Raw genomic sequence first — 23,941 nt, forward strand, 5'->3', positions numbered from 1 at the left:
CTTCCACCTGTTACCCACGAGTGGCCACGCGAGGGTAAACAGAATGTTAAATAATATTAGGAAGTATTATTATTGGCCAGGAATGACCAATGAAGTATCAGAATACGTAAAGAAATGTAAAAGTTGTCAGATTCAAAAGCATTCCAATAGACGTACAAAGGAGCCAATGGTTATCACATCCACGGCATCCACTGCTTTTGAGAGAGTTAGTTTAGATTTAATGGGGTCATTAGATGTAGATAATTTTAATTATAAGTATATTCTGACGTTACAATGTGATCTGACTAAATATGTTGAAGCTTATCCTTTAGAAAATAAGGATACAGTTTCAGTAGCGCGATCATTTGTAAACAATTTTATTCTGAGATATGGTATCCCTACAGAAATAATAACAGACCAGGGAACAGAGTTTATGTCATCAGTATTTACTGAAATTTGCAATTTATTGCATATAAAAGAAACTGCATTCAACAGCTTATCATCATGAGACTCTTGGAGGTTTGGAAAACAGTCATAAGGTTCTAGGAGCTTATCTTAGGATTCAGTGTGATAATAATAAAACAGATTGGAGCAGTTGGCTTCCATTCTGGTGCTTTTCATTTAACACTACAGTTCACTCTGAGACAAAATACACGCCATTTGAATTAGTATTTGGTAAACAATGTAATCTACCATCTAACATAGAACAAAATTCATATGTTGATCCCTTATATAATCCTGATTCTTACCCTTTAGAACTAAAGTACAGACTTCAAAGAGCACAAGCTGAAGCAAGAAACAATTTGTTATTTAATAAAAAATTAAGAAAAATAAATTTTGACAAAACTATTAATTCAATAAAATATAAGAAACGAGATTTAGTATTAATTAAAAATCAAGTAGGAGATAAGTTAGATAAGATTTATTTAGGACCATACGAAGTCATAGAAGATGTCTCACCAAATGTTAAAATCTTAAAGGATAATAAAGCATACATAATTCATAAAAATAATACAAAGAAGTTTGTAACTTAAAATATTGTTTTATTGGATTTTTGTTAGTAAAGTATGAAATTTAATAATATTTTGTGTAATTTAGTTTAAGTAATAAATATAAAAAAAGGAATTATATAATAATATCATTTTTTTTTTAAAAAGGGTGTAGTGTAGTGTGCAGCTCGCCTAACCTTATATTTGTAACTGCACACACTAAAATATAACAGTATTACATGAATTGTCGACTTGAACAGTTCTCTTTTATTTCACCTACAACACTCCAATACATGGCGACCCTTAGCCAGCAGTTAAAATTTTGCAACATACGTAAAATACGAGACTAGCTGAATATATAATCATTAAAGGCGAATTTACATTACGAAATTGTGGCATGAAACTAATTTCGTGACATTAGTTTTACCAACAGTTTCACTTGTAATTTAATACTTTCGTAATGCATGCATTAATTTCATGCATTCAAATTAGTTTCGTGCGCTGCGCGATTTTTTGGTGAAATTAGTGTCATGCAACTAATTTCATAGTGTAGACGCGACGTGAAACTAACGTTGCGAAAGGGCCTGCGCTGTGCGGACGTGTGTATTGTTAGTTCGGACGCGCTTCAAGCGTTGAAAATGGCAAACCAACGATGGAGTACAGAATAAAAATTAGATCTTATTAATGAATATCAGCGACAAGGGTGTCTCTGGAACCCGAAAAACCTACAGTAAAAAAGCAAAATTATCATTCGAAAATAGTTTTTATAACTCTCAGGATCTTCATCTGCTAATTTAGAGACTAACTTCATTGCACCTAAATACCTTCTTGTTGACCATCCTCGAATCTACCAACTTTTTTTTTTCTTGATAGTCTTTTTTTAAGTTTATATTCTATAGATAGCTACATTGAATATAGCAAATTACAGCTTTGATGCTGAAGGCGCCATGGTGACTGCGATACTGTTGATTTCGCGACACTAATTTTTTAACGAAATTACTTTCGCATATATCGAAACTACTTTCGTGAAACTGAGCTCAACATGCATGACACTAATTTCGTAATGTAAACTCGGCATAACTGTAATAAGCTTTCTGGTACAACTTACGCTTAATGTATGATTTGAATTTATTAGGGCTTAGATCTTGAACGTGGTTTGAAAGTTTATTATAAAAGCGTATACATTGACATTTGAATTACTACAAATACTAGTATTCAACTGCATCCCGTTAAGACTGGCAGCCGGCCCCACCGTAGTTGGGAAATGGCTAGGCAGATGATGATACATTCATTTGAAACGCAGGATAACCTAGTTCAGACACTCAAGACTTAGGGATATATTTTACATAAGCAAAACTGTATTAATTATATTTATTTTGCAACGCCTTGTTGTTGCGCCTTCTTTATCGCATCTGCAGAGGCCTCTTCACTGAGCGCAAATGACTGATTTATTAAGTTACAGTGATTTCTTATTAAAAGTAGGCTTACGCGTTGCAATAATTTTTCTATCATTACATTTTTGTGTTCTTCACAGATCCACGACAAATCAATATTTGCAAGTATTTCTATTTTAGAGTAGCTGCATATATTTTTGCGAAGATATTTGATTTCACCTTCTCATCAAAAATACTTGTCGCATCGTCTATTGCCTGACATAACTGAAGACTAGGGTATGTTAATGAGGTTTTGTCCGTCCACCACTCTCGCAAAGCAATATAATTATATATTGTATTTGGTTGCGGGTTGGAAACCTTCATGGCAACTATACATTTTAGACAGTCCACACCTTTCAGAAGCACAGAAGCTAAATAGCCGCTCACATATACTGTGGGCTGCTTTTCAAATTTTTTGAATTTTTCTTCTATATCTGCCAAGTAATTTTGTTGCTCAATATTATCAGCTAAGTGCAAAACAGGAACATCTTGAAAATCATCGATTTTGATGTCGTAATCTTCACTAGCTGCGCTCTCTGTCTGTTTCACAGGCTGGTATTTTTTATTTGGAAAAACAATTTCCTGAAAGTCTATAATGATTTCATTGTTATCTCTTTGGCAGTTGCTCCCTCTGCTTAGTGGTGCACTGAGACGTGTTAGAATCGCAGACTTCAATGCACAAGTGAAATGATGGCACGTTGGATTTCTATTAGTAGGACAATGTTGACGTATTTGGCCGAATAAATTTTCCAATGCATCCTGGTTAAATTGACGCAGGTTCATATATTTGAATTTTTTCACTAAATGTAAATAGTGCCAAATATCTTGTAGAGATGACAATGTGATTAAATATCCATTTACACATCTAATGTTTCTCAATCTCAGTTGACTGTCCGATTTTAAGAAATTAAGGGTTTTAATTTTACTTTTGAATTCAATCCATCTCCTATGATGGAAACTATTTTTACTGAAATTTTGCCGAATATTTCTTTTTATATCGCTTTTAGAAGCTGGCCCATTTGTACAATCAAATAATTGATCAAGTTCTTCGACTATGTGTGCTGTTTGAAGTATTTCCGGTCTTTCTCCTTGGTTTTCAACACTATCAGCTTGTAGTTTTAGTATAGCTGCAACAGTATTACTCAAAATTTGAGCAGCTAGCTTAACTCTCATTTTGGCTCGAAATCTGGGGTTCACATGTAATTTAGTAATTTTTTTGAAATGGAGTCTGATTCTATTTCTTTCTTCAAGTTTGATCAAATGAGCCCATTTCCCTTTTTTATTGTCCATTACCAGTTCACCGCCCTGCATAAAATTATTTCGTATTGATTTAAAAAGATGTGGCACGTCATATATTATAAAAACTTTTTTTCCATCAAGAAAAAAATAATGTGGTTCCGCAGAATTTCCCCAAGTTTTTAGCAAATTTAATGAACCCATGTTCGTTGGTCCCTGATCGCAAACCGTAGCTATTACCTCATAACCAGCTTCTGTTACAGCTCGAATTGTATCTTTTATTATAATAGCTAATTTATCGGTTGCTATAGTGCTCTTAACGAAATAGTGTGCAATGGGCTGTTTCATACTTTTATGAACCCCTTGAAGCATGATAACTAATGCGTGATCAGCAATTTTTCCAGATCGTTTATCATCGCCTAGGTCCTCATAACCATCTATTTTATCCGTGGCAACATTATATATTAGCCTTTTTTTTAGTGCTATTTCGTCAAAAAGAATAACACAAGTTTTATCTTTGTCCGATAAACTTTTAGCTTTTTTTTTTAGTTGATGCATACTCATGGAATCGATGCCGGTATCCATTTTCATATTTTCTAATACTGTTTGAAGTGTTCTGATACTAGGCATTGGTAAAAGTTGGGACAAATATCTGTACGCTTTAGGTGACTTTTTGTAAATAGCTAAAGCTACGGTTTTATTTAATTTAGTCCAACGTTTGCCTTTAGGTTCGCGACTTTGGTTAGCAATAGAAGATTCTATCAAACTTTTCAAGACAGGTGATGTTATTTTATCTATTTTATTAACTTTCTGTTTGAGGTTTTTTATTAGAAGACGACTTGATTTAAGTTTCTTTATTAGTCTTCGCTTCCGAGGTGTCACTGGGACAGCTTCTCTGTCTTGAGGTTTTCTTGGTGACACTAATGGTGCTGAAACATGAAGAAAGTCGGTGAAAAACACGTAAGTCATTAAGTACTTATATACTCAAATAACATATGTATAACACTCACTAGGACTAGAAAATCTTCTTGTCTTTGGAGAAGTCTGATTAGGATTCGATGTCGATGTAGAGGGTACTGTAACAGAACGGGTCAAAATATTATTTGTTGAAGGTTGATATTAAAGGATCTATAAAATAAAAACGACGTAATATCATTGTAAGGCTGTGCATCATAAAGACATGAAATATATTGACATAAAACAAATAAACTAAATTAACTAACTTGGTTCACACAAAAAAGCTTGGTGGTAGTTATGTTCCTTCTGTATGACTGAAGATAATTCTGTAAACATAAATTATATCATTATAGCAAAGTAATATGTTGAGAAATCAGGATGTGCTTTACAAATCAATAAATATCTCACCGCTGTATGAGAGCTGCACATTATCAGTTCTGGCTGGCAATGGTTGACTTCTAGCAATACAATGTAGTGGAAATCCAACTAAAATGTCATCAGATAATGGTGTAGATGAGATTTCCAAACTCGGAATAGCAGTTTTCTTCAGCTGAGTTTTTTTCTTCTTGAAATCTTTACTTCGGAAATGCTTTTCACAAACATATTTCAACTGATGCAATTTTTCAATGGGCACATAGACTAAGTCTTCTTTTCCTGTTACTTTGACCCATTGTTTACACCTAAAAAGTAGGTGAATAGTTATTTTTACTTATAAATTACGTAAACTACTGTTTTATATGAATGTAACAAAATAACTTTATACAATGTTATGATATGCTAAAATTATACCATTAATACATATATATTATGCACTCTTCGACCCAGTGTAGCTTTACATGTAAGAAAATTTATAATGACAAAACCAACTAATAGAGAAAACATTTATTTTACTCCCTTAAGTCATTATCATCATAAGTGACAACTGTAGATGTCCACTGCTAAACATAGCTTTCTCCAGTAATTTTTAAAACTAAATATCGATGTCGATAAATCCGATTGATGGTTATCACTAAGCAATGTTTTGTTAAAGTTATTTTTTTGTTAAAATGCACTAAACCTTTAGGAATTGTACTAGAATTGACTTCTATAAAGAAATAAATATCTAATTATGTTTACCGTTCTTCATCTAATGGAAATTTAGCCATAAAAACACGTTTGTTCACACCAATCCGGCATGTTTTTATACCGCAAATTTCACACGTTATTTTTCTCATTTTGATTTTTAGAAACACTCGATGACAAACAGATAACAAATTTCTTCGAACTAATTGATTATTAATGCACTTTTATGCAATTTGTACCGAAAATATAACCATAACAAAATAACTATCAAACTCTTAGCACAGACTACACAGAGTACTTTTACCACTGAAGTAGGAAACCTATGGAAATGAAACGTCAACAAAAAATTCGTGCCACTGTGACGTCATCTGGCCACAAAACATGGCGGTTTTAGTGCTGCCCAAAAGATTTTAATGTTAGTAGGTTTTATCGATAAACGTTCATGGCTTATTTTATTTTAAATATTGTTGAGTATTAATGTATTTGTAGAATTTATACTTTAATAAGAATTAAGTATATTGTTATGTGCAAAGATGATGTGATTTAGATATTATGTGAAATCTAAGACGAGTCGTGCTTCAAATTTTCCAAGTAAACGATATGACGATTTTTAAAATTTGTTACACTGATTTTATAAAGTTGTCGTTTGCCGCAAAACATAAAGATATGGCATAGTACAGTGCCATCAGCCCATTTCTAGCATGCTGAATGTTATCGTATTTTGAGTACGTGTTTTTCTTAGACTATTACAATCTATTTTAATTGTTTTGCTGACTCTAAAGTCCGTAACAGACTACCGCAGTGCACCTCAAGGAAGGTGCACCGCACCATTTGAATCACTCTCACTTGAGAGTGATTCAAATTTGAAACTTATCAAGGGACCGCCTGATAAAAAAAAAAAACACCTACAGAACATTTATGAAATTACAAACGTCATTCCTTGTGACTTCCTCTCTAAAATCACTTAATTAATAAATATTTAACGAATTTACAATAGTGTTTTACTCACTGCGGAATAAAACTATTTTATTTAAATAGTTCCGAAGAGATTTTGTCGGTAGCCTTTTTCCCGAAATATCTAAACAGAATGTCTAAATATGTTTTGATGACATATTTTAAAGAGGTATTTATGATTAGTGTCATGATGAATAGATTCCGACCGAAAAATGGTGTCCGATATTTCGGATTCAAATATATTATTAAGTGTATAATCTATGTTTCGGATGAGGGCTCCATAATGAATTTAAATATATATAGATAATAGTTTTGGGGCATCGACCTTCTTGAGATCCTATAAAATATGTTTTAATTATTATTTTTGTACGTTTTAAGCATGATAAAATTAGAAATTTTATATAAGCAATCATATTAAATCGATATCAAAGTCAATAAATAATGTACAACCCAAAACAGACGGCCGAACTGACGTGACAATGACATTTGGTGCGCTAAACATGGCGGATTTTCGGCCTCATTAGACGGAGACGGAGACATTTACGTATATTCATGTTTCATTTTATGTACGCACTGAAATACTGTTATATTGTTTTCCTGCGAGTTAAAGTGCTGAGTAAGAACGAGATAGATAGATATATTTTGAAGTCGTCGTGGCCTAAAGGATAAGACGTCCGGTGCATTCGTGTTGAAGCGATGCACCGGTGTTCGAATCCCGCAGGCGGGTACCAATTTTTCTAATGAAATATGTACTCAACAAATGTTCACGATTGACTTCCACGGTGAAGGAATAACATCGTGTAATAAAAATCAAACCCGCAAAATTATAATTTGCGTAATTACTGGTGGTAGGACCTCTTGTGAGTCCGCGCGGATAGGTACCACCGCCCTGCTTATTTCTGCCGTGAAGCAGTAATGCGTTTCGGTTTGAAGGGTGGGGTAGCCGTTGTAACTATACTGAGACTTTAGAACTTGTATCTCAAGGTGGGTGGCGCGTCTACGTTGTAGATGTCTATGGGCTCCAGTAACCACTTAACATCAGGTGGGCTGTGAGCTCGTCCACCCATCTAAGCAATAAAAAAAAAAAAAAAAAAATGTTTATGTGTGTGCCTTCAAAATGGGTGCTATTTATATAAGCAATTGTACGTATAGAACAATATGTCGTGTCCCTACTATATAGGTCTATGACTTTTACTTGTTACTTGTTGACACTAATGACAGTCAAAATGGCAGTTGATGTAATCCATCTATCTGTAGAAGACGTTAGCCCGATATAATCCCAGAGTTCTGAGGTCTTTTCGTAATTTTACAGGATTATAGCCGCCATTAAAAAGGACGTTCGTTTCATACAACATTTCTTTTGTATAGGAGTTTCGCCAGACTGGCTCTGATTTCAACCACAGAGCAGCTGTACCGATCAGCGATCGTCTCGCCACTATAAGCGTTTGCAATGGCGTCCATTGAAAAATGGCAATGGCGTCCATTGAAAAATTTCAAAATTGTCTTCGATGTCCTGCGTCCACCTGACGACAGAATACGTTTTGTCTTGGCCGCTGAATTTGGAACGAGGTCTTCCGCGTGTAAGGTACATGCCTGTTTCACCTGGTGCGATGATGACGTACCTGCATACTCGTGCTCGTCGGCAAAGTCCGCTTGACGGCTATTTCGGCGATCCTTATCTTTACCGTGGCCACCCATCTTCGTTTTATAATTCTCGTCGTTAATCCTCTTGAACTGATGGTCACTGTCTTCTTTGTTCTGCAGCCGAAAATCACCACGCCGCCACGTTGATCAACCTTTTCTACCGACGCCAACGTTGGCCCGATAAAAAATATTTTTGAATCCCGGACGAGCTCCCAAAATTGTAGGAGTTAAAATTTGGGGTGGGGCAGTGAAACACTCGATCACTACACAAAATCACGATTCTTTATTTCGTCTTATTAAATCGTCTTTAAGGTTACGTCTTTCGTCTTCCGGGTTACAATGCGTCTGAGCGTCGTCGCGTCCGGAAGCTAACTCCCGTGCTGCTTATGCAATAATCTAGATGTTCCGCATTCATTCGCCTCCTGTCTTACTTCCTAACACGACATCTCCTATCTCTCTCACTCAGTCATGCTCCATATCTGTCATTCCTCCATATCACTCCGTTCCGTTCCTACATATATATATATATTATATTATCCTACACATATATATTATATATGTAGTGGGCCATGGTATAATGGGTTCCATGCATTTACTCGATGTGATTTTATCTAGCTTTCTTTAATAACGGGAAGAAAAGACCGTTTACTTTGCTGAAGAATAATACTGAATATCAACAAGCATTTGCTACTCTTGGTGAAAAAAATTCAGAGGATCAGCTACGTAACTATACTGAGACTTTAGAACTGATGTCTCAAGGTGGGTGGCGCATTTACGTCATAGATGTCTAGGAAAACCAGAGAGAACAAAGTCACAGAAAATCTAAAAAAGAAATTGTTACGATTAAAGAATCAATACTACACATTAAAACTACACGGAAGAAGGTACAAAGAAGAGGAGTTTTACTACATAATGTGTAACGAAAAATATGGGAGGAGTACCATATATAAATTTTGGGCACATGAAAAATGTACTGTCGGCGAGACTAATCAAGGTTACATATGTGATATGTGCCGATCAAGCAATCTGTAGTTATTATCGAGATTTAATTGTGGCGATCCTATTCACCCCGTACCGTTCTCATTCACCCCGCGGGACGATCTTAATTACCTCGTATGGTATCGGGTAAAAAGGAACGCTATTGTTTTTTAGTTTATTCATATTTTTAATAAAACGTTGATTTTGGAAACTTTTTTAGATGATATAGTCGCTTTCAACTCAAAGAGCTCTTATCTCACTGTCAAGAGCTCTGAAATATATTTAAAAGCTCCGTGAACGCAACCTAAAGTTACAACCCGATAAATGTGAGTTCCTTTTTTCCTACCTATGCTGATAGCCTTGAGAGGCTATTTCAGCTTCACCCTAACGTGTCGGTGTTGCTTACACTGGCACTACCCGTGCTTCGCAGAATCTACCACCGGATCGGAAACGCGACCTACTGAAAAGATCCGGCGAGAAACTCAGTGGGCTGTGTCTGTGGGTTAATCTGGCCGCATCTGACCTCCAAAGCGGCTTGATGACAGTTTCGGTCATTAGTCGAATGTAAACTTGCGACGTCTTCACTGCTTACGATTTTAACGAAATGCCGCGTTGTTCAGTGATTGTTTGCAAAAATAACAGCTGTATTGTAAATTACAAGAAAGATAGCATCTCATTTCACACGTAAGTACTACAATATTATAGTTTGTCATATTAAAAAACGCGATGAATCAATCATTTTCATTAGGAACTAAAACCATTGCTTGCTTAGTACAAATGAATCAATGAATCAGTTAGTCTAATAGCGCAATGGATAAGTGTTTTTTTTTTTTTTTTTTTTTTTTTTTTATTGCCCTTGTAGGCAGACGAGCATACGGCCCACCTGATGGTGAGTGGTTACCGTCGCCCATGGACTTCAGCAATGCCAGGGGCAGAGCCAAGCCGCTGCCTACCGCTTAATACTCTCCACAAGCCTCGTTTGAAGAAGGACATGTCATAGCGCTCGGGAAACACCGTGGAGGGGAGCTCATTCCATAGCCGGATGGTACGTGGCAAAAAAGACCTCTGGAAACGCACTGTGGATGACCGCAGTGGCTCCAGGTAGTATGGATGAACTCTACTCCGGTGGCGGGCGGTGCGATGGTAAAAACGAGATGCCGGTATCATCTCGAACAATTCCTCAGAGCACTCCCCAGTGTTTTACTGATACTCTCACTCAATGATAGTTTCGTGAAGCGGGCGCTGCTGGTTTTGTATGTTAAGCCTTGTTCGGACTAGGCGAGTATTTTAGTCGAGTAGCGAGTAATTTAGTAGCTAAATGTGTCTAACACCAAAAATTTAGTCGAGTAGGTTAGTAAATAATTTAGTCAAATCAATCCATTTTGTTCTATTTTTCGGGCGAGTAGTGCCTCCACCACGAGTCCTTGCTCACTGGGTCACTGACTAAACATGTCCGAACCTGTTGATTACTCGAGTTCATTAGTGGCCGCAAAAATGACGTTTCGCTGGAGCGAAGAAACATCTTTGAAATTTGTTTCCAAATATGTACACCATGAATGCTTGTGGAATATAAGTCCCCGCATTATAAAAACAAGCAATGAAACTATCCGCATATTTAGATTTAGAAAATACTATGAATATACCCGGATTTGGTGAAAAGGAAATTAAATTGAAAATTATAAACATCAGGTTGGTACATAAATTTATTATTTTAAGTATTTGAAAAGCATATTTAATACTATGATACAATAAGCTCTTAATTATTATTACCTATTGTTTTGAGAAGTAGTTTTACATAACGAGATCCATTCCTTTATTATAGATCGACTTACTCGCAGGAGTTATAAAAATAAAGGACTCCAAAAGTTCAGGCGCTAGGACCGACACGATTTATTTTCCTTCAGTAAAATGGTTCAGTTTATTGGATGCATCCCTTCGAACTTAACTGACACAAAGTGAAAGTAATTTGGTAAGTAGCTACCTATCTACTTATACACATTATTACAATATAATAATTATATTATTAATTAGACTGTAGTATTGGTAGGCCGGTAGTTTTCAATGTATCATTCTTGTCTGCCAAGGGATAGATCCGCTTCCGACAAAATAATTTGCATATCTCTCCCGACGATTTATAGACCTTTGGGATGAACGATTACTTAAAGAAATAGGTATTGGTTGCATTCCGGGAGATTGTGACTCATTTCTCCAATTACCAGGAACGGTAGTCCCCTGCTTCAAAATGTTCTGAGTCTACTGTGTATTCATACTGTCTGTTCTGTAATTTTTAGGACTATAAGGCATCGGTTTCTCAAACACTGAATCTGACAGCCAGTATACCGAAGGCATTTTCGACTATTCTTCTAGGACATGACCCTCTGGTAGAACACCGTTTTCTAATTCTTGGTACAAACTACAGTTACGAAATACGCCTCCATCAGAAACCCTTCCATTACACCCAACGTCTATGTAACTAAAGCAATATTTGTGATCTACAACAGCCATTAAGACAATGCTGTTTGTCTCTTTGTAATTGTAGTATAAACTTCCTGATTCAGGGGGTGCCTTAATGACGACATGTTTGCCGTCGATTGCTTCACAGCACCCTGGAAAGTTCCACTGTTCTCAAAAACCATTTTCAATTATTTTCCAGTCTGTAATAGCAGGAACCCAAAAAAAAATTATGTTCATGAATATCTTTGATACTAATTACATTTTGTTTGTTTCAGGCTTTTGGAAGCCACACACTAATGATGCAGATACTGAGGAAATAGTCCTTTAGTGGATACTTTTCGTAATCCTACACCTCCTCCACCTCCGACAAAAAAGAGGAAAATCGCCCAGCTCTCGTGCATGGTTGGCCAATTAAAAGAAATAATTGATAGTAATAATTCTACAGTCGAAGAAACTGTGTTTGAGGTCTTCGGTAAATACGTCGGTCTTCAACTGAAATCTTTGCCCTTACTATTGGCATTAGAAGCACAGGAACAAATTCAACTTTAGAACGCCACAGTCATCGTATGCTACTGGATCACCATATAACGATCTTCAATATATTATATGACACCAGTACATATAATTTGGAAGAGCAAGCAACTGAATGTAAGTCCTCATCCATTTTAGCAATGCAGAACGCTAACGTTGACAATCAAAAGTGATGGGTACAAACAAATACATATAATAAATGCCTAAAAATGTTAAATTATTCTCTTAATAAATAATGTTCATAATAAATCTGTTACAGTTATTTAATCTTACCTTGATAATTCCATTATGATTCATAAATTGCTTCACAAACTTCGATGATGAATTCGGAAGTAGTTGATTTTCCGAGTCTGAATATATGTGTGAGTGATCTTAACTACATCCAGTAGCAAGAAAGTATAGAACTACTTGTAATTTTGTAATTGCAGGAATTGTACTTCTCAAATGGGTGGGTATCTTTACGCTGAATTTGAGAGTGTATTTTCGTTAACAGAAAATTCACACAACTTTCGGACATTCTCAAACTATCGAAGTATTCTTTGGGATCTTCCAATGCTAATTCCTTCAAAAGACAATTTCGTACCCATAATTTCTTTTTATGAATCACAGAACTTTCCTCACCACCTCTTCTAAATAGCCATTACGATTAGCTTAATCAGTTTATTCACTCTATTGCGTTGCCTGTTCTCATCTTGCAAAACACCACTCACTTGTGTACTTTGCTGGACCGTAATGCGAACAATTTCTGTGCAGTAGCAAGTAGTTTAGCTACTAAATTACTCGGTACTTGACTAAAATACTCGCCTAGTGCGAACAAGGCTTTAAGGGATGGGATGTGCTGTTTGTGATTGTCGATATTTATACGATCCTATACGAATAATTATTTAAGATACAATTATTATTTAAAAACACAATTTGTTTCTAATTCTTTATTACTTCACTTAACTTTTATTGAATCAATAGCTAATGGGAATATAGGTAATATTAACTTCAGAACCAAGTATTAACTGATAAACGTAAAAAAAGTGTAGACAAAGTATTGGTTTATATATTGTGGTATTCATGCATAATTCATATCATGATCATCATTTATTCTTCTATTCGTACACTCTTGACAGAATGGTCGTGGTCATGCATCAGTCGGATCTTGCGATACCGATGCTCTCGCGATGCGACGCAATATGGCACGGTGTTTCGCAGAGTGAGAGCAATCGTTATGTTGGAGTGAGTCACAGATTTTATGAGGTCGGTTATTCGTGTTGGAGATGGTCCGCGAGATCTTTTGCCCTCGACTTTCCCTTGCACCACCAACCGCTCAATGGAGTCCTCATTATGATGTGCCCGAGGAACTTGAGAATTCGTATTTGGACTGTTGACGATAGTTGTTATTGAATATGGAGACTCGCCCCAGTGAGTTTCCACTTCAGACACAGTTTTGATCGTCTCTCTTGCACCACGCTCCGAGAGAGACTCTGATGGCCGATATATATCGCGTCGGCGTAAGTCGCAATTATTGAGCAGCCTGGTTGTAGTGTTGACCGCGGTAGCCCCCTACCTCATCCGGGTTCTGACCTCGGAGGGGATCGGACGTCGGGTGTAAGAGTGCAGGGGAGTCGTTTAGTGGGTGGTGGGTCCTAAAATCCTTGGGCCCGCGGTCTGCTCACAACGCCATGCAGATCGTTGAGTCTCACATACCCCGCGCGCCCCTTTTGCGCGGGGACCTCGTAGGAGGTTCGGCCCTCTACCCGAAAAAAAAAAAAAAAAAAAAGTGTTGCAGATGCCCTGAATTTTTGTTGTGAAGTACAAATCGCTGGTTTCCATGATTGTAAAGGCATTGTGGAATATCTAAAAACTATCAAAACTTGTTCGATGTGTTAATTCAAGACATATGGCCAACTCCTTATAAAATACCAGTTTGCCCAGGCAACAAGACAAGGTTTTTGAAACTTTAGAAAAGGCGAAGGGTAGCTAACATCTATAAGCTTTCATATGGTACAGAGGCTATCATTACACCAAGAGAAACGGGTTTTATTGGTTTATTAGTGTGCATAGAAAGCCTCAAGGCACTGTGTATACAACGAGTTGAAAAGGACCAAAACCTAAGTACATTCCGGTTTACAAAATCAGCCAAGATCATTTAGAGCTTATGTTTCGACATATAAATAAGATCACATGGTGGATACAGCACCAACCAACGGCGCAACAGTTTCAGCAATATACAAAAAGCTCTTGGTACAGTCGGAGCTTAGAGATGTAGACCAGGGAAAGTGTATAGCTCTTGAGGAGGTTCTTTTTGTCGTGCTCCTCAGCTGTCCAAAATATAAATCTGACAATCGAACCGTGTAAGTTACACGAAGGTAATGACGAGACGAGATAAGTTTGTTATATGAACAAGCCGTATTGATGAGGAAATCAGTATACTTGTACAATAGTCACAGAATTTAGTAGCCAGGTAGGGTCATACAACGCTGGATTTATAGTTCATCGTTGCTAAAATTACTGAAGTGTGATGCATACATGCTGTAGCGGATTGATTGCAGATACAATTGACGGCAAGCACCTCAAGTTAATAAAATTGAAGGATAAAGGCGGCCTTATATTTCCATTCAGTGACGTAATAACCATATTTAATGGATGGAAGTAATAACAAAACATATCGAGGGGTGAAAGGCTATTTGGTTTAAGCGACATTTTTGCAACTTTACACGAGAGCCATTTAAAGTTTAAAATTTCGGAAAAGTTCATAACAAAAAAACTTCTTCAGCAATTTGAATGGAGTAAACTTAATTGAAATTCAATTAAAACATCAGTTGTTGATGCTAATACCGAATAAAACGGACCTTTAATTACAAAGATAAACGTCGCTTAATACAAATTGCCTTAAGCCTTATTTTCAGAGTATGGAATAAAGATTTAAGTGACTTCATAACCACAATTGGCTACAGGGAAAAAATAAGCGACGCTGCAATATATTTTCAGAGTAAGCCAAAAGCATGAAGTGACTTAGCCTAAAATTAATAGTAGCAAGCTATTTATCTCAACTACCAATTAGATTAAAATGACTGACAGGCGAATTTACTTATGTGACATATAATATGAAAATTTACCGTTTGATGTTACATTTTTTTACGTCTAATACTATCAGTGGCTGTTAAAACAAACTAAATATATCGCATCACTGAAAATCTCAGGTGCTTATATTGAATAAATAAAGAATACACAAACAACAACAGTTAAAGTATTTATTAGAAAATAATTAAGTAGATCAGTCTCAATGTGGGAACATCAATTATATTTATTATTTTTTAGTCTTAATCAACAACATCAGTTAAACTATTAATATTTTGTATAATAATCAAGTAAAATCAGTCTGACTGTAGGAAATCATCTATAATTATAATATAATAAATAATATAGTGATTTTCCTACATTCAGACTGATTTACTTGATTAATATACAACATATTAATTAACACATCAGTTAAAGTATTCAGATTCGTATAATAATCAAGTAAAATCAATCTGAGTGTAGGAAATCAACTATAATAATTCATTATACATGATTTTCCTACATTCAGACTGATTTTACTTGATATTTCACATCAGTTAAAGTATTAATACGTATTAGTATTTGTACATTATAAAGTATATTACTTTTACTGATGTGTATTAATCAAGTAAATTCAGTCTGAATGTAGGAAAATCAACTATAATTAGGTATTATTTATTCAGTATTACTTGAGATCGGCTGTTATAAAACTTACTAAGAGTATAATTAATCACAACCAATATTGTTTAATTATAACTTAAACTAATAAAACAAAATAAAAATATCAAATCAATAAACAAACTTGTAGTAATTATAAAATACAGCCAATGCTTGATAATAATCATAATGCAATAAGAAAGAACGTATTAATAATCATTTCTTCGACTGTATCTTCTACATCAGTATCCAGTAGAACATCTTTGGAATTGCAGTGTTGTAGATTTATGTATTCTTTATGAAATATCTTGGGTATAACCCAGTGTCACACAATTTCTTAGGTCCATGTATTTGGCTTTGGTAATCGGCAACTTGAATTATATCTACGATTGATAGCTCTAGGTTTCGCAATAATTGTATAATCTCTTCGGATGCATTATCTTTCATTGAAAATTTTACTTTCATTGATTGGATGAGATTTTTTGAATTGCTGTACGGATTTTACTAATTTTACCTACAAGGTTACCCTTAAAATATTTTTCAGACATATCATCAAAATTTAAGAATCCTCGTGTGTCAGATTTTCATTATAAGGTGCTGGTTCTTTTCTTGCTAGTGCTATTGTAGCCCATTGCGAAGGGCCCATACAGTAATATTCTTACGGATTGTTCGATTGTAGAGTGTATGCTGTCTACCGACATTCCGTGTGGCCAGGGAGAAGGTAATTCATTTGAATTGCTTGTAAATTGTTCGATTGCAACAAAGCATTATGTATTGTTGCAAGGACATTTATTTTTGTTTTGTCCAGGGCAAGAATCTGAATAGCTGAAGCGCCTGCGCGCGGCAGTCCGGTTGAAAGATCACGATTTTAACTCCCGGAGATGAAATAAATATGTATCATGCGACATGAATGAAATGTATCATATTAAATTTAATGATTGAAAGACCGACCCGTATTTTATTTATACCGAAAAATGTTTCATATTGCATTACTTCATTTATTGTCTGTATTAAGCGACATGCATTTAATAAATAATAGGACCAAATGTTTAACGGCTAAGCAAAATATCTGAAACAAAAGAACTACTTGATTTAAGTAGCACCTGCATGGAAAATAGATGCAGCTGAAAGAGCTTAACGACATCATGTCGTATTTGGGTGACGGCAAATGGTTAAGAGACATCACACCATGTAATGGTAAAGTCAAAATGATTTAAGTTACTGCTTAATAAAATTTGAAACAGGAAACACGCTTTAACTCTTATTGGATTATTTTCTGAGAAAGGTAACTGGTTTATGTCTCGTCTCTAATATCATTGTATGGTTTAAGTACATTACTAAAAAAAATTCAAAATCAACGTTGGATAATACACTGCCACTTTGGAAACAACCCAAAAATGTATTGTTTCAAACGCCAAATTTTAATAATCCGGCATCATTCGACGGAAAAATTCGCTGATTCCGTATATGTATATAACTCAATATCACCCTAGATGTCGCTTAAACCAAATAGCCTTTCACCCCTCGATATATTCTTTCATCTGATAACACGAAAATTCATCAAAAATATTAGACAAGAGCTCATGTCAAAATCTTTATCGCATTTTTTAGTTACCTTTTGAAAAAAATAATTTTCACCAATATAATCAATCGCCAATGAATAATCATTTAATAATACTTCTAAAAGCCGTAATGGAAAAATATATAAACATAAGATTACACTACTTAACTAGGAACGCTATACCTAAACTGTGTAAGCGCCAAGTATTAAATAAATATTTACATTGTACTGGTCAATAAAATCCTTAACAATTACGTTCGAGGGAAACTCCGGTATAGTTTTCTTTTAACAGTCGATAAAATTTTAGGAAAGAGAGCAGATAACATAGCTACTCTCTGAATTTATTGGATATCTTCTATGATTATCACTTAACCCCACTAGTTGCATAACTTGCACACGTGTTTATTTAGAGTCCGTAGCTACAGGTAGATGCGCCGCCCTCTTTTGCATGTGTTCTATTAATGAGTTTATTGGTGTTGCTGTAAGTTTCTTCGTATGCGGGAAAAATATGAGTTCGTGTGCCGTTCTTACAATTTTGGTTTTGTGTGAGTGAAGTAAGTGGGAGATGCGCAGAGACATCTGACACGAATAAATTTGTGTACAAGCTAATCTCCTGTGTTTCTATGATCTGTGGTCGTATATTCCACGCCTACCATATCCGCTTGATATTATTCAGATAAAGAAGTAATGCCTGATCCTAAAAGGTTCTTTTCTACTCTTCTGAAGTAATGAAACAATTAGAGCGTTTATTCAGAATCAAACATTTTTGCTTCTTCATATTGTAGTGTGTATGTTAGTAGTAGGACAGTCTGAAATATAGCGTCGTGCAACTACATGTGCATTTTATTAAATCCCGCAAACCCGCACTCCGTATAACGAGCCTGTCAGTCGTGCGATATACCTCACCGTGTGCACTTCGGCGACAGTAATATCCGTTTGATGTAGACGAAAATAAAATGGGAAAATCGTACTCAAAAGAAGAAAAAAAGTCATTATAACCCAAAACGCGGCTGCTGGAGAAAATATAGCAACAACACCAGGGAAGATCATATGCACACAATAACATCCTATTAGGCACCCTGCTAACTATTACAAAAGTGCATTAAAAAGTGGGTGCGCAAAATTTTCCACAGAGTACAAGCAAGATGGATAGGGCGTGAGCAGCCGGAGACGAGGAAGCTGGTATCTAAACAAGTGAGTTAGTGTGGTGGACAAAAAAAAAGTGCCACGGAAAAATTAAGATAACGGTGTAATAGGAATAGAACAAGAAATAAGCAAATATTAGAAAAGTACAAAGAATATATTAAGAAATTAGGTCCTAAGAGAAAAACAGAAAATTGGGTTTAGATAAAATAGAGGAAGCTAAAGCTTATATTCAAAATATAAACAAATGTTATCAATATCATAAACATAAAAAATAAGTCTTTGGTCGGAACAAAGCTTCCAAACGTTTCAATTTGGTTGGACCGGATAGGAATTTGGTTGGTCGGATCGCCGTTGCATCCGACCAAAAAAAATGCCAATAGAGATGCCAGAATCAAACGTATATGATTATGACGGACGTTTTAAAAAAAATTGACAGTGCGGCTACTTTAAAAACGTTGAAAAATAAGTTGGACAATATGCGTACATCCTATAAGAGGGAGCGAAAAAAGGTAAGCAAATTCAAGTCAAATAACCTGTTATGTATAAAATAAATATGTGTCTCATATGTATTTAATGACAATTTTTTTGCGTTTCATAATGATAATGACATGATTGCTAAAGGATTTCGCCTATTCCCTCGACCGACTTCTACAGTCTAAATGACTAGAGAAATATGAAGTGATATACAGCTGCGCGATATCAAAACATGTCTTGATGTAGCAAGACTAGCAAGTATACATAGCGGTAAATCAAGACATGTTTTGACAATACTTAACAAGTAAAAAAATCATTATATATTCTAAGTACTTTATTGAAGAAATAAAACAACTATGGGTTTCTGGAAGCTAGCAAGACTAGTGGCGCTGGAAACGATGAGGTGCATACGCCATCACTATGGTACTACGAACACCTCTCATTCTTGGACGAAAAACCACGCCGACGACAGAGGTTATGATAATATGGAGACGAATTCTTCCCAGTCAAATAATGATGAGGTAAACTTAAATATTTAAAGTATTAATCATTCTTTCTTGAAAATGTACCCGGCCCTGATTGTTAAAATGTTCAGTGAATATTTGTCTAACAGAATGACCATCTGCAGTACGTTGCCTTTCTGTTTTGCTAAGGCCTACTGAATTGTCATTAATCTCCAGTCTCCTGGCCGAAAAGTACATGTTTCAGTATCCTCGGTATCAACACAATTTCTTGTTATATAGTTTGATGACTTTTTTCTTAAATAATTGTGCAGTGCGCATGAAGCCATTACAACTTTAGGTTACATTATAAACATTAATTTGAATGGTCTTTTAATACTCTAAAACGGTCAGCTAAAATGCCAAATTATAACGGAACGTAATTTCCGAACGTGCGATACCGCCCCCGCCGCCGCCTTACCGCCCGCTGGGACAGAGCTCTCTGAGCGCGAAAACACACGCCCTCAGCGCGCGCGACGACGAACAGTAAATTTTGCGAGTCTTAGTTTAACTGTACGATCTAAACTCATTTTGTATTTATGTTAGTTATTGTGTCGCTTTTATATTAAAACCTCATACCAAATCAGTGTAAACATTATTTCTATATCATCTTCGCCAACAGCCCGGAACAACGAACTCACAAAAACTCACAAAAGCCCCGCCAGTCGGACTTGTAGTGTTAAAAAATGCATTTTCTACAATCTTCTTGCTCTGGAAAGTCTATAATTGAAAATTCTTTGATCATGTGTCAAATTTCTTCTTGGATATGGTTTTAAAAGATTTTCATTAATGGCCAATGCATTATCTGCCACAAAACAATATGGGACGATAACATTTCATTGCGGTAAATAGAAGGTGATGGTAAATTTAGTTGTTTCGATATCAATTTTTCATGAAAAGTTGTATGCTTGAATACTCCACCATCAGAAAAACCTATATTTATATAAATAAATTCTTAATTTGCATTCACAATACCAAGCAGGACTATGCTAAAAGTTCCCTTATAATTATAGTACAATGTACTCGATTTTGGCGGCTTCTCGATAATAACATGTTTGCCGTCAATAGCACCCAAGCAATGATTAAATTGCCATTTATTTCAAAGTCTTTAGCTATTTGTAACCAGTCATTTTCTGTTTCAGGAACCTGCAACAAAAAGAGAACGCGATAGAAAACTAGAAGTCATTACTTTTGAAACATCAATAAATGTAAAAAGAAGTTCAGAACAATATTTTGGTCAGCGGTATGCGTACCAGCAGCAGGTGCCACAACCATCACCAACACCATCACCAGCCGTCACCATATGTACCATCACCAACACCATCACCACAGCATCGCCAGCCGTCACCATATGCACCATCACCACAGCATCACCAGCCGTCACCATATGCACCATCACCACAGCAACACCAGCCGTCACCATATGCACCATCACCACAGCATCACCAGCCGTCACCATATGCACCATCACCACAGCATCACCAGCCGTTACCATATCAACCGTTACCATTAAGGCTTAACGACGGAGGGAAGATCTTCCACCGAGCGGGTGATATTGCTCGGTAGACCGGCGGTCCGAATGTTGTTGTTCGGAACTTGTTTATATGCGCTTTATCTTGAAATGTCGTAAGCGAGATTCAGGCATCTGTCAATTATCTTGCGTTGTATGATGGCTACCCGCCACATCACTCCCCTTCGAGACTGGAGGTTGTGTCATTTTTAGTTAGTGTTGTCCGTGCTGAGATTAGCTTGCAAGGGCCAGTGCTGCTCGAAGCCTGCGGTGAGTCGAATGTGTGTCGCCAGTGCTGCTCGAAGTTTGCAGTGAGTCGAAACTGAGCTGAATGCTGCGTGATTGTCGCCAGAGCTGCTCAAAGTCTGCGGTGAGTCGAGACTGAGCTTGAATGTTGCGTGCGTGTCGTGTGCAGTCCATGTGATGCAGAGCTGCCACGCCGGAGATGTGTGACCCCAAGCGTTGATGATTCGGTCGTGGGCTGCGATGAACTGTAGCGGCGTGATGAGGCAGTGAAGTTGCGTGCCGTAGGACCAGGAAGCGCGATGAGTCGGCTGCGATGGTCCTGTTGAGGCTGCGATGCTGGCTTGCTGTAGGACGACTATCAATGACGTGCTTTTATCTGCGAGAATGCGAGGATTGTGGTAGCTGAAGTTCTTGATGCGCTGATGATGAATCAGAAGGTTGCGTGTTCACATCTCGTCGCAGGTCACCAGTTTGTAAGGCTTAACGACGGAGGGAAGATCTTCCACCGAGCGGGTGATATTGCTCGGTAGACCGGCGGTCCGAATGTTGTTGTTCGGAACTTATATATATGCGCTTTATCTTGAAAATGTCGTAAGCGAGATTCAGGCATCTGTCAATTATCTTGCGTTGTATGATGGCTACCCGCCACACCATCACCATCCCACAGCATCGTCAGCCATCACCATATCAACCGTCACCATCACCATCCCCACAGCATCGTCAGTCATCACCATCACCTAAGTACATACATACATCACAATCACTTCAACTCAGTCAGCCATCATCATCAACATTACCTCAGCTTCCACCATCATCATACCAACACATAGTGTCCTCTCAGCTTACATCGGATGACTCGTCTTCACAACTAATCTATGATTTGCCACCAATCCAATTAGATTCCACTTCACTAAATAATTACTTCCCAAACACTTCTTTTGAGTTGAGCAGCAATCAACAACAGATAGTCAGAGGAAGGCGAAGGAGTTAAATAAATATTTGATTTTAAAAGTAATTTTTGGAATTGATATTCGTACTTTTTCATTTTAATTTTTTGATTTCGAAAGTAAGGATACACCCAACAAATAATACATCTAACTTCTTTATACTTGCTAACAGAACCGCCATCTTCATGTTTGTTACTATATAACGTGTCTGTGTCTAAGGGTGTCCCTGGTATGCCGATGTTACATGAGGCCCAGTCGCGTCACTCCCCAAAAGGTGGTCTATGGGTCGAGAGACACGGGGCCGAGTCGCACCACTTCTAGACACGTCACCACCGGTAGACAACCGGTGAACAGAACAGGAGACTCTGTGAGGAGGATCTCAGGGCGCCACCACTTACCGCTCTGGGAGACTCACGCCAATTGGGAGACTCACGCCAATAAATGAAACGATTACAATATATATTACACTTGAGTTATTCACTACACAGGAATACAGATTCGATGGTTATAATTGTTCACACAGAATAAATTTAGTGGTACGGTATCGTTGTTAAATATGTGTCGGTAGGTATACCGAACACACGAGAAAGTATTCAATGAAAGTGAGATTAAATTAACAATATTATAACAATGACGGTATCACCAGTTTGGTTCACAAAATGACGATGAACGTTCAGTGGATTGCTTCCCCGCAACTGGGGTTGCTGGATCCGAGCCAGGTTGTGTATGCAGGTGTGTTTCTTGTTTTACGGTAGTCAAGCACTTTCTTGGATCGCCTAGCCAGAGCGCCTCGCTTCCGGCAGCGTCCACTCAGAAAAGTACTGCGGGATCTTGAAGGTGAGAGAGGTCACGCTCCGCACCCTAACATGTACATGTAATGTACCAGTTATTACACGACAAGACAAAGTGGTGTTAAATTCTATTTAGATAAAGGTTGTGGACACAGTGTGGGGAATAAATATGAAACACTTACCCTGGTTGAATAAAATACACCAAGGAACTGTTAAATTGACTTTGGTAAATACGAAATACAACTTGCACTGCAGCTCAAGAGATGTTGATTGAAAAAGGCTTCGGACAAAGTGACTTGTCCTTTTATATTAATTGTCTTACGGTTCTCGAATGTTCCGCCTATAGTGCTGTGACAATCTCACCCTCGAACCACAGACAAGATAGCACGGTCACGCCATGCAGTGTCGAATAAGTGCACTACGCAGCGTTTCATAATTATATATTTCCCACACTGCGCCACGTACATGCTAGAGGGCGTTAATTTAAAAAAAAAAAATTTTAATTTTTCTAGCGTTACAACTATAGAAAAGAAATATACATTTTTTTTAAATATTAAAGTTGTTTTATTGATTACCTTTAGGTAATCGTTGAGTACTCTAATGATAGCTTCGCAGGTCTCTGGTATTATCTCAGATAGTAGTTGTGGTTGATATACATGTGCTTAATTAAGATCTTTATATTCTCTTCCTGAAGCGAGATATTTTAAAGTTGCCACTAATCTTTCTTCGGCAGTTACAGCTCGCCTCATAACTGTATCGGTTTTCGTTATATATTTTTTCACAAGATTTAATATTTCATCAAATGATTCTGGAGTCATTCGAAGATATGTTCGGAAATCTTCAT

At 36.7% G+C, this 23,941-nt stretch overlaps 2 protein-coding genes and 1 long non-coding RNA gene across 3 annotated transcripts; 2 read left to right on the forward strand and 1 right to left on the reverse strand.

Annotated features, from left to right (window-relative positions):
• Positions 1 to 1,001: 1,001 nt before the first annotated feature.
• LOC114251277 (uncharacterized) lies at positions 1,002 to 5,859 on the reverse strand. The gene is given in 6 exon segments (XM_089738173.1): positions 1,002 to 2,563; positions 2,566 to 4,566; positions 4,648 to 4,713; positions 4,861 to 4,920; positions 5,003 to 5,274; positions 5,711 to 5,859. Coding segments are annotated over 6 exon segments (2,721 nt in total). The 5' UTR covers positions 5,809 to 5,859; the 3' UTR covers positions 1,002 to 2,339.
• A 4,276-nt stretch (positions 5,860 to 10,135) lies between these two features.
• On the forward strand, positions 10,136 to 12,398 carry LOC149500022 (uncharacterized). The gene is made up of 3 exons (XR_016325346.1): positions 10,136 to 10,921; positions 11,055 to 11,201; positions 11,962 to 12,398. It is a non-coding gene; the product is annotated as an uncharacterized LOC149500022 (long non-coding RNA).
• Positions 12,399 to 18,797: 6,399 nt separating this feature from the next.
• On the forward strand, positions 18,798 to 22,771 carry LOC149500023 (uncharacterized). The gene is made up of 2 exons (XM_089737959.1): positions 18,798 to 19,624; positions 20,746 to 22,771. Exons 1-2 carry the CDS (start codon positions 19,460 to 19,462, stop codon positions 21,121 to 21,123), a joined length of 543 nt encoding a protein of 180 aa, XP_089594085.1. The 5' UTR covers positions 18,798 to 19,459; the 3' UTR covers positions 21,124 to 22,771.
• The last annotated feature ends 1,170 nt before the right edge of the window (positions 22,772 to 23,941 follow it).

This window comes from Bombyx mandarina, chromosome 24 (genome assembly GCF_030267445.1).
Source record: "Bombyx mandarina strain Sakado chromosome 24, ASM3026744v2".
NCBI lineage: Eukaryota > Metazoa > Arthropoda > Insecta > Lepidoptera > Bombycidae > Bombyx > Bombyx mandarina.

Coding starts and splice junctions, on each gene's coding strand:
- LOC149500023 (XM_089737959.1), top strand. CDS start 19,460: ATGGGTTTCTGGAAGCTAGCAAGACTAGTGGCGCTGGAAACGATGAGG. Junction 19,625..20,745: donor CCCAGTCAAATAATGATGAG/GTAAACTTAAAT, acceptor TTTCTGTTTCAG/GAACCTGCAACAAAAAGAGA.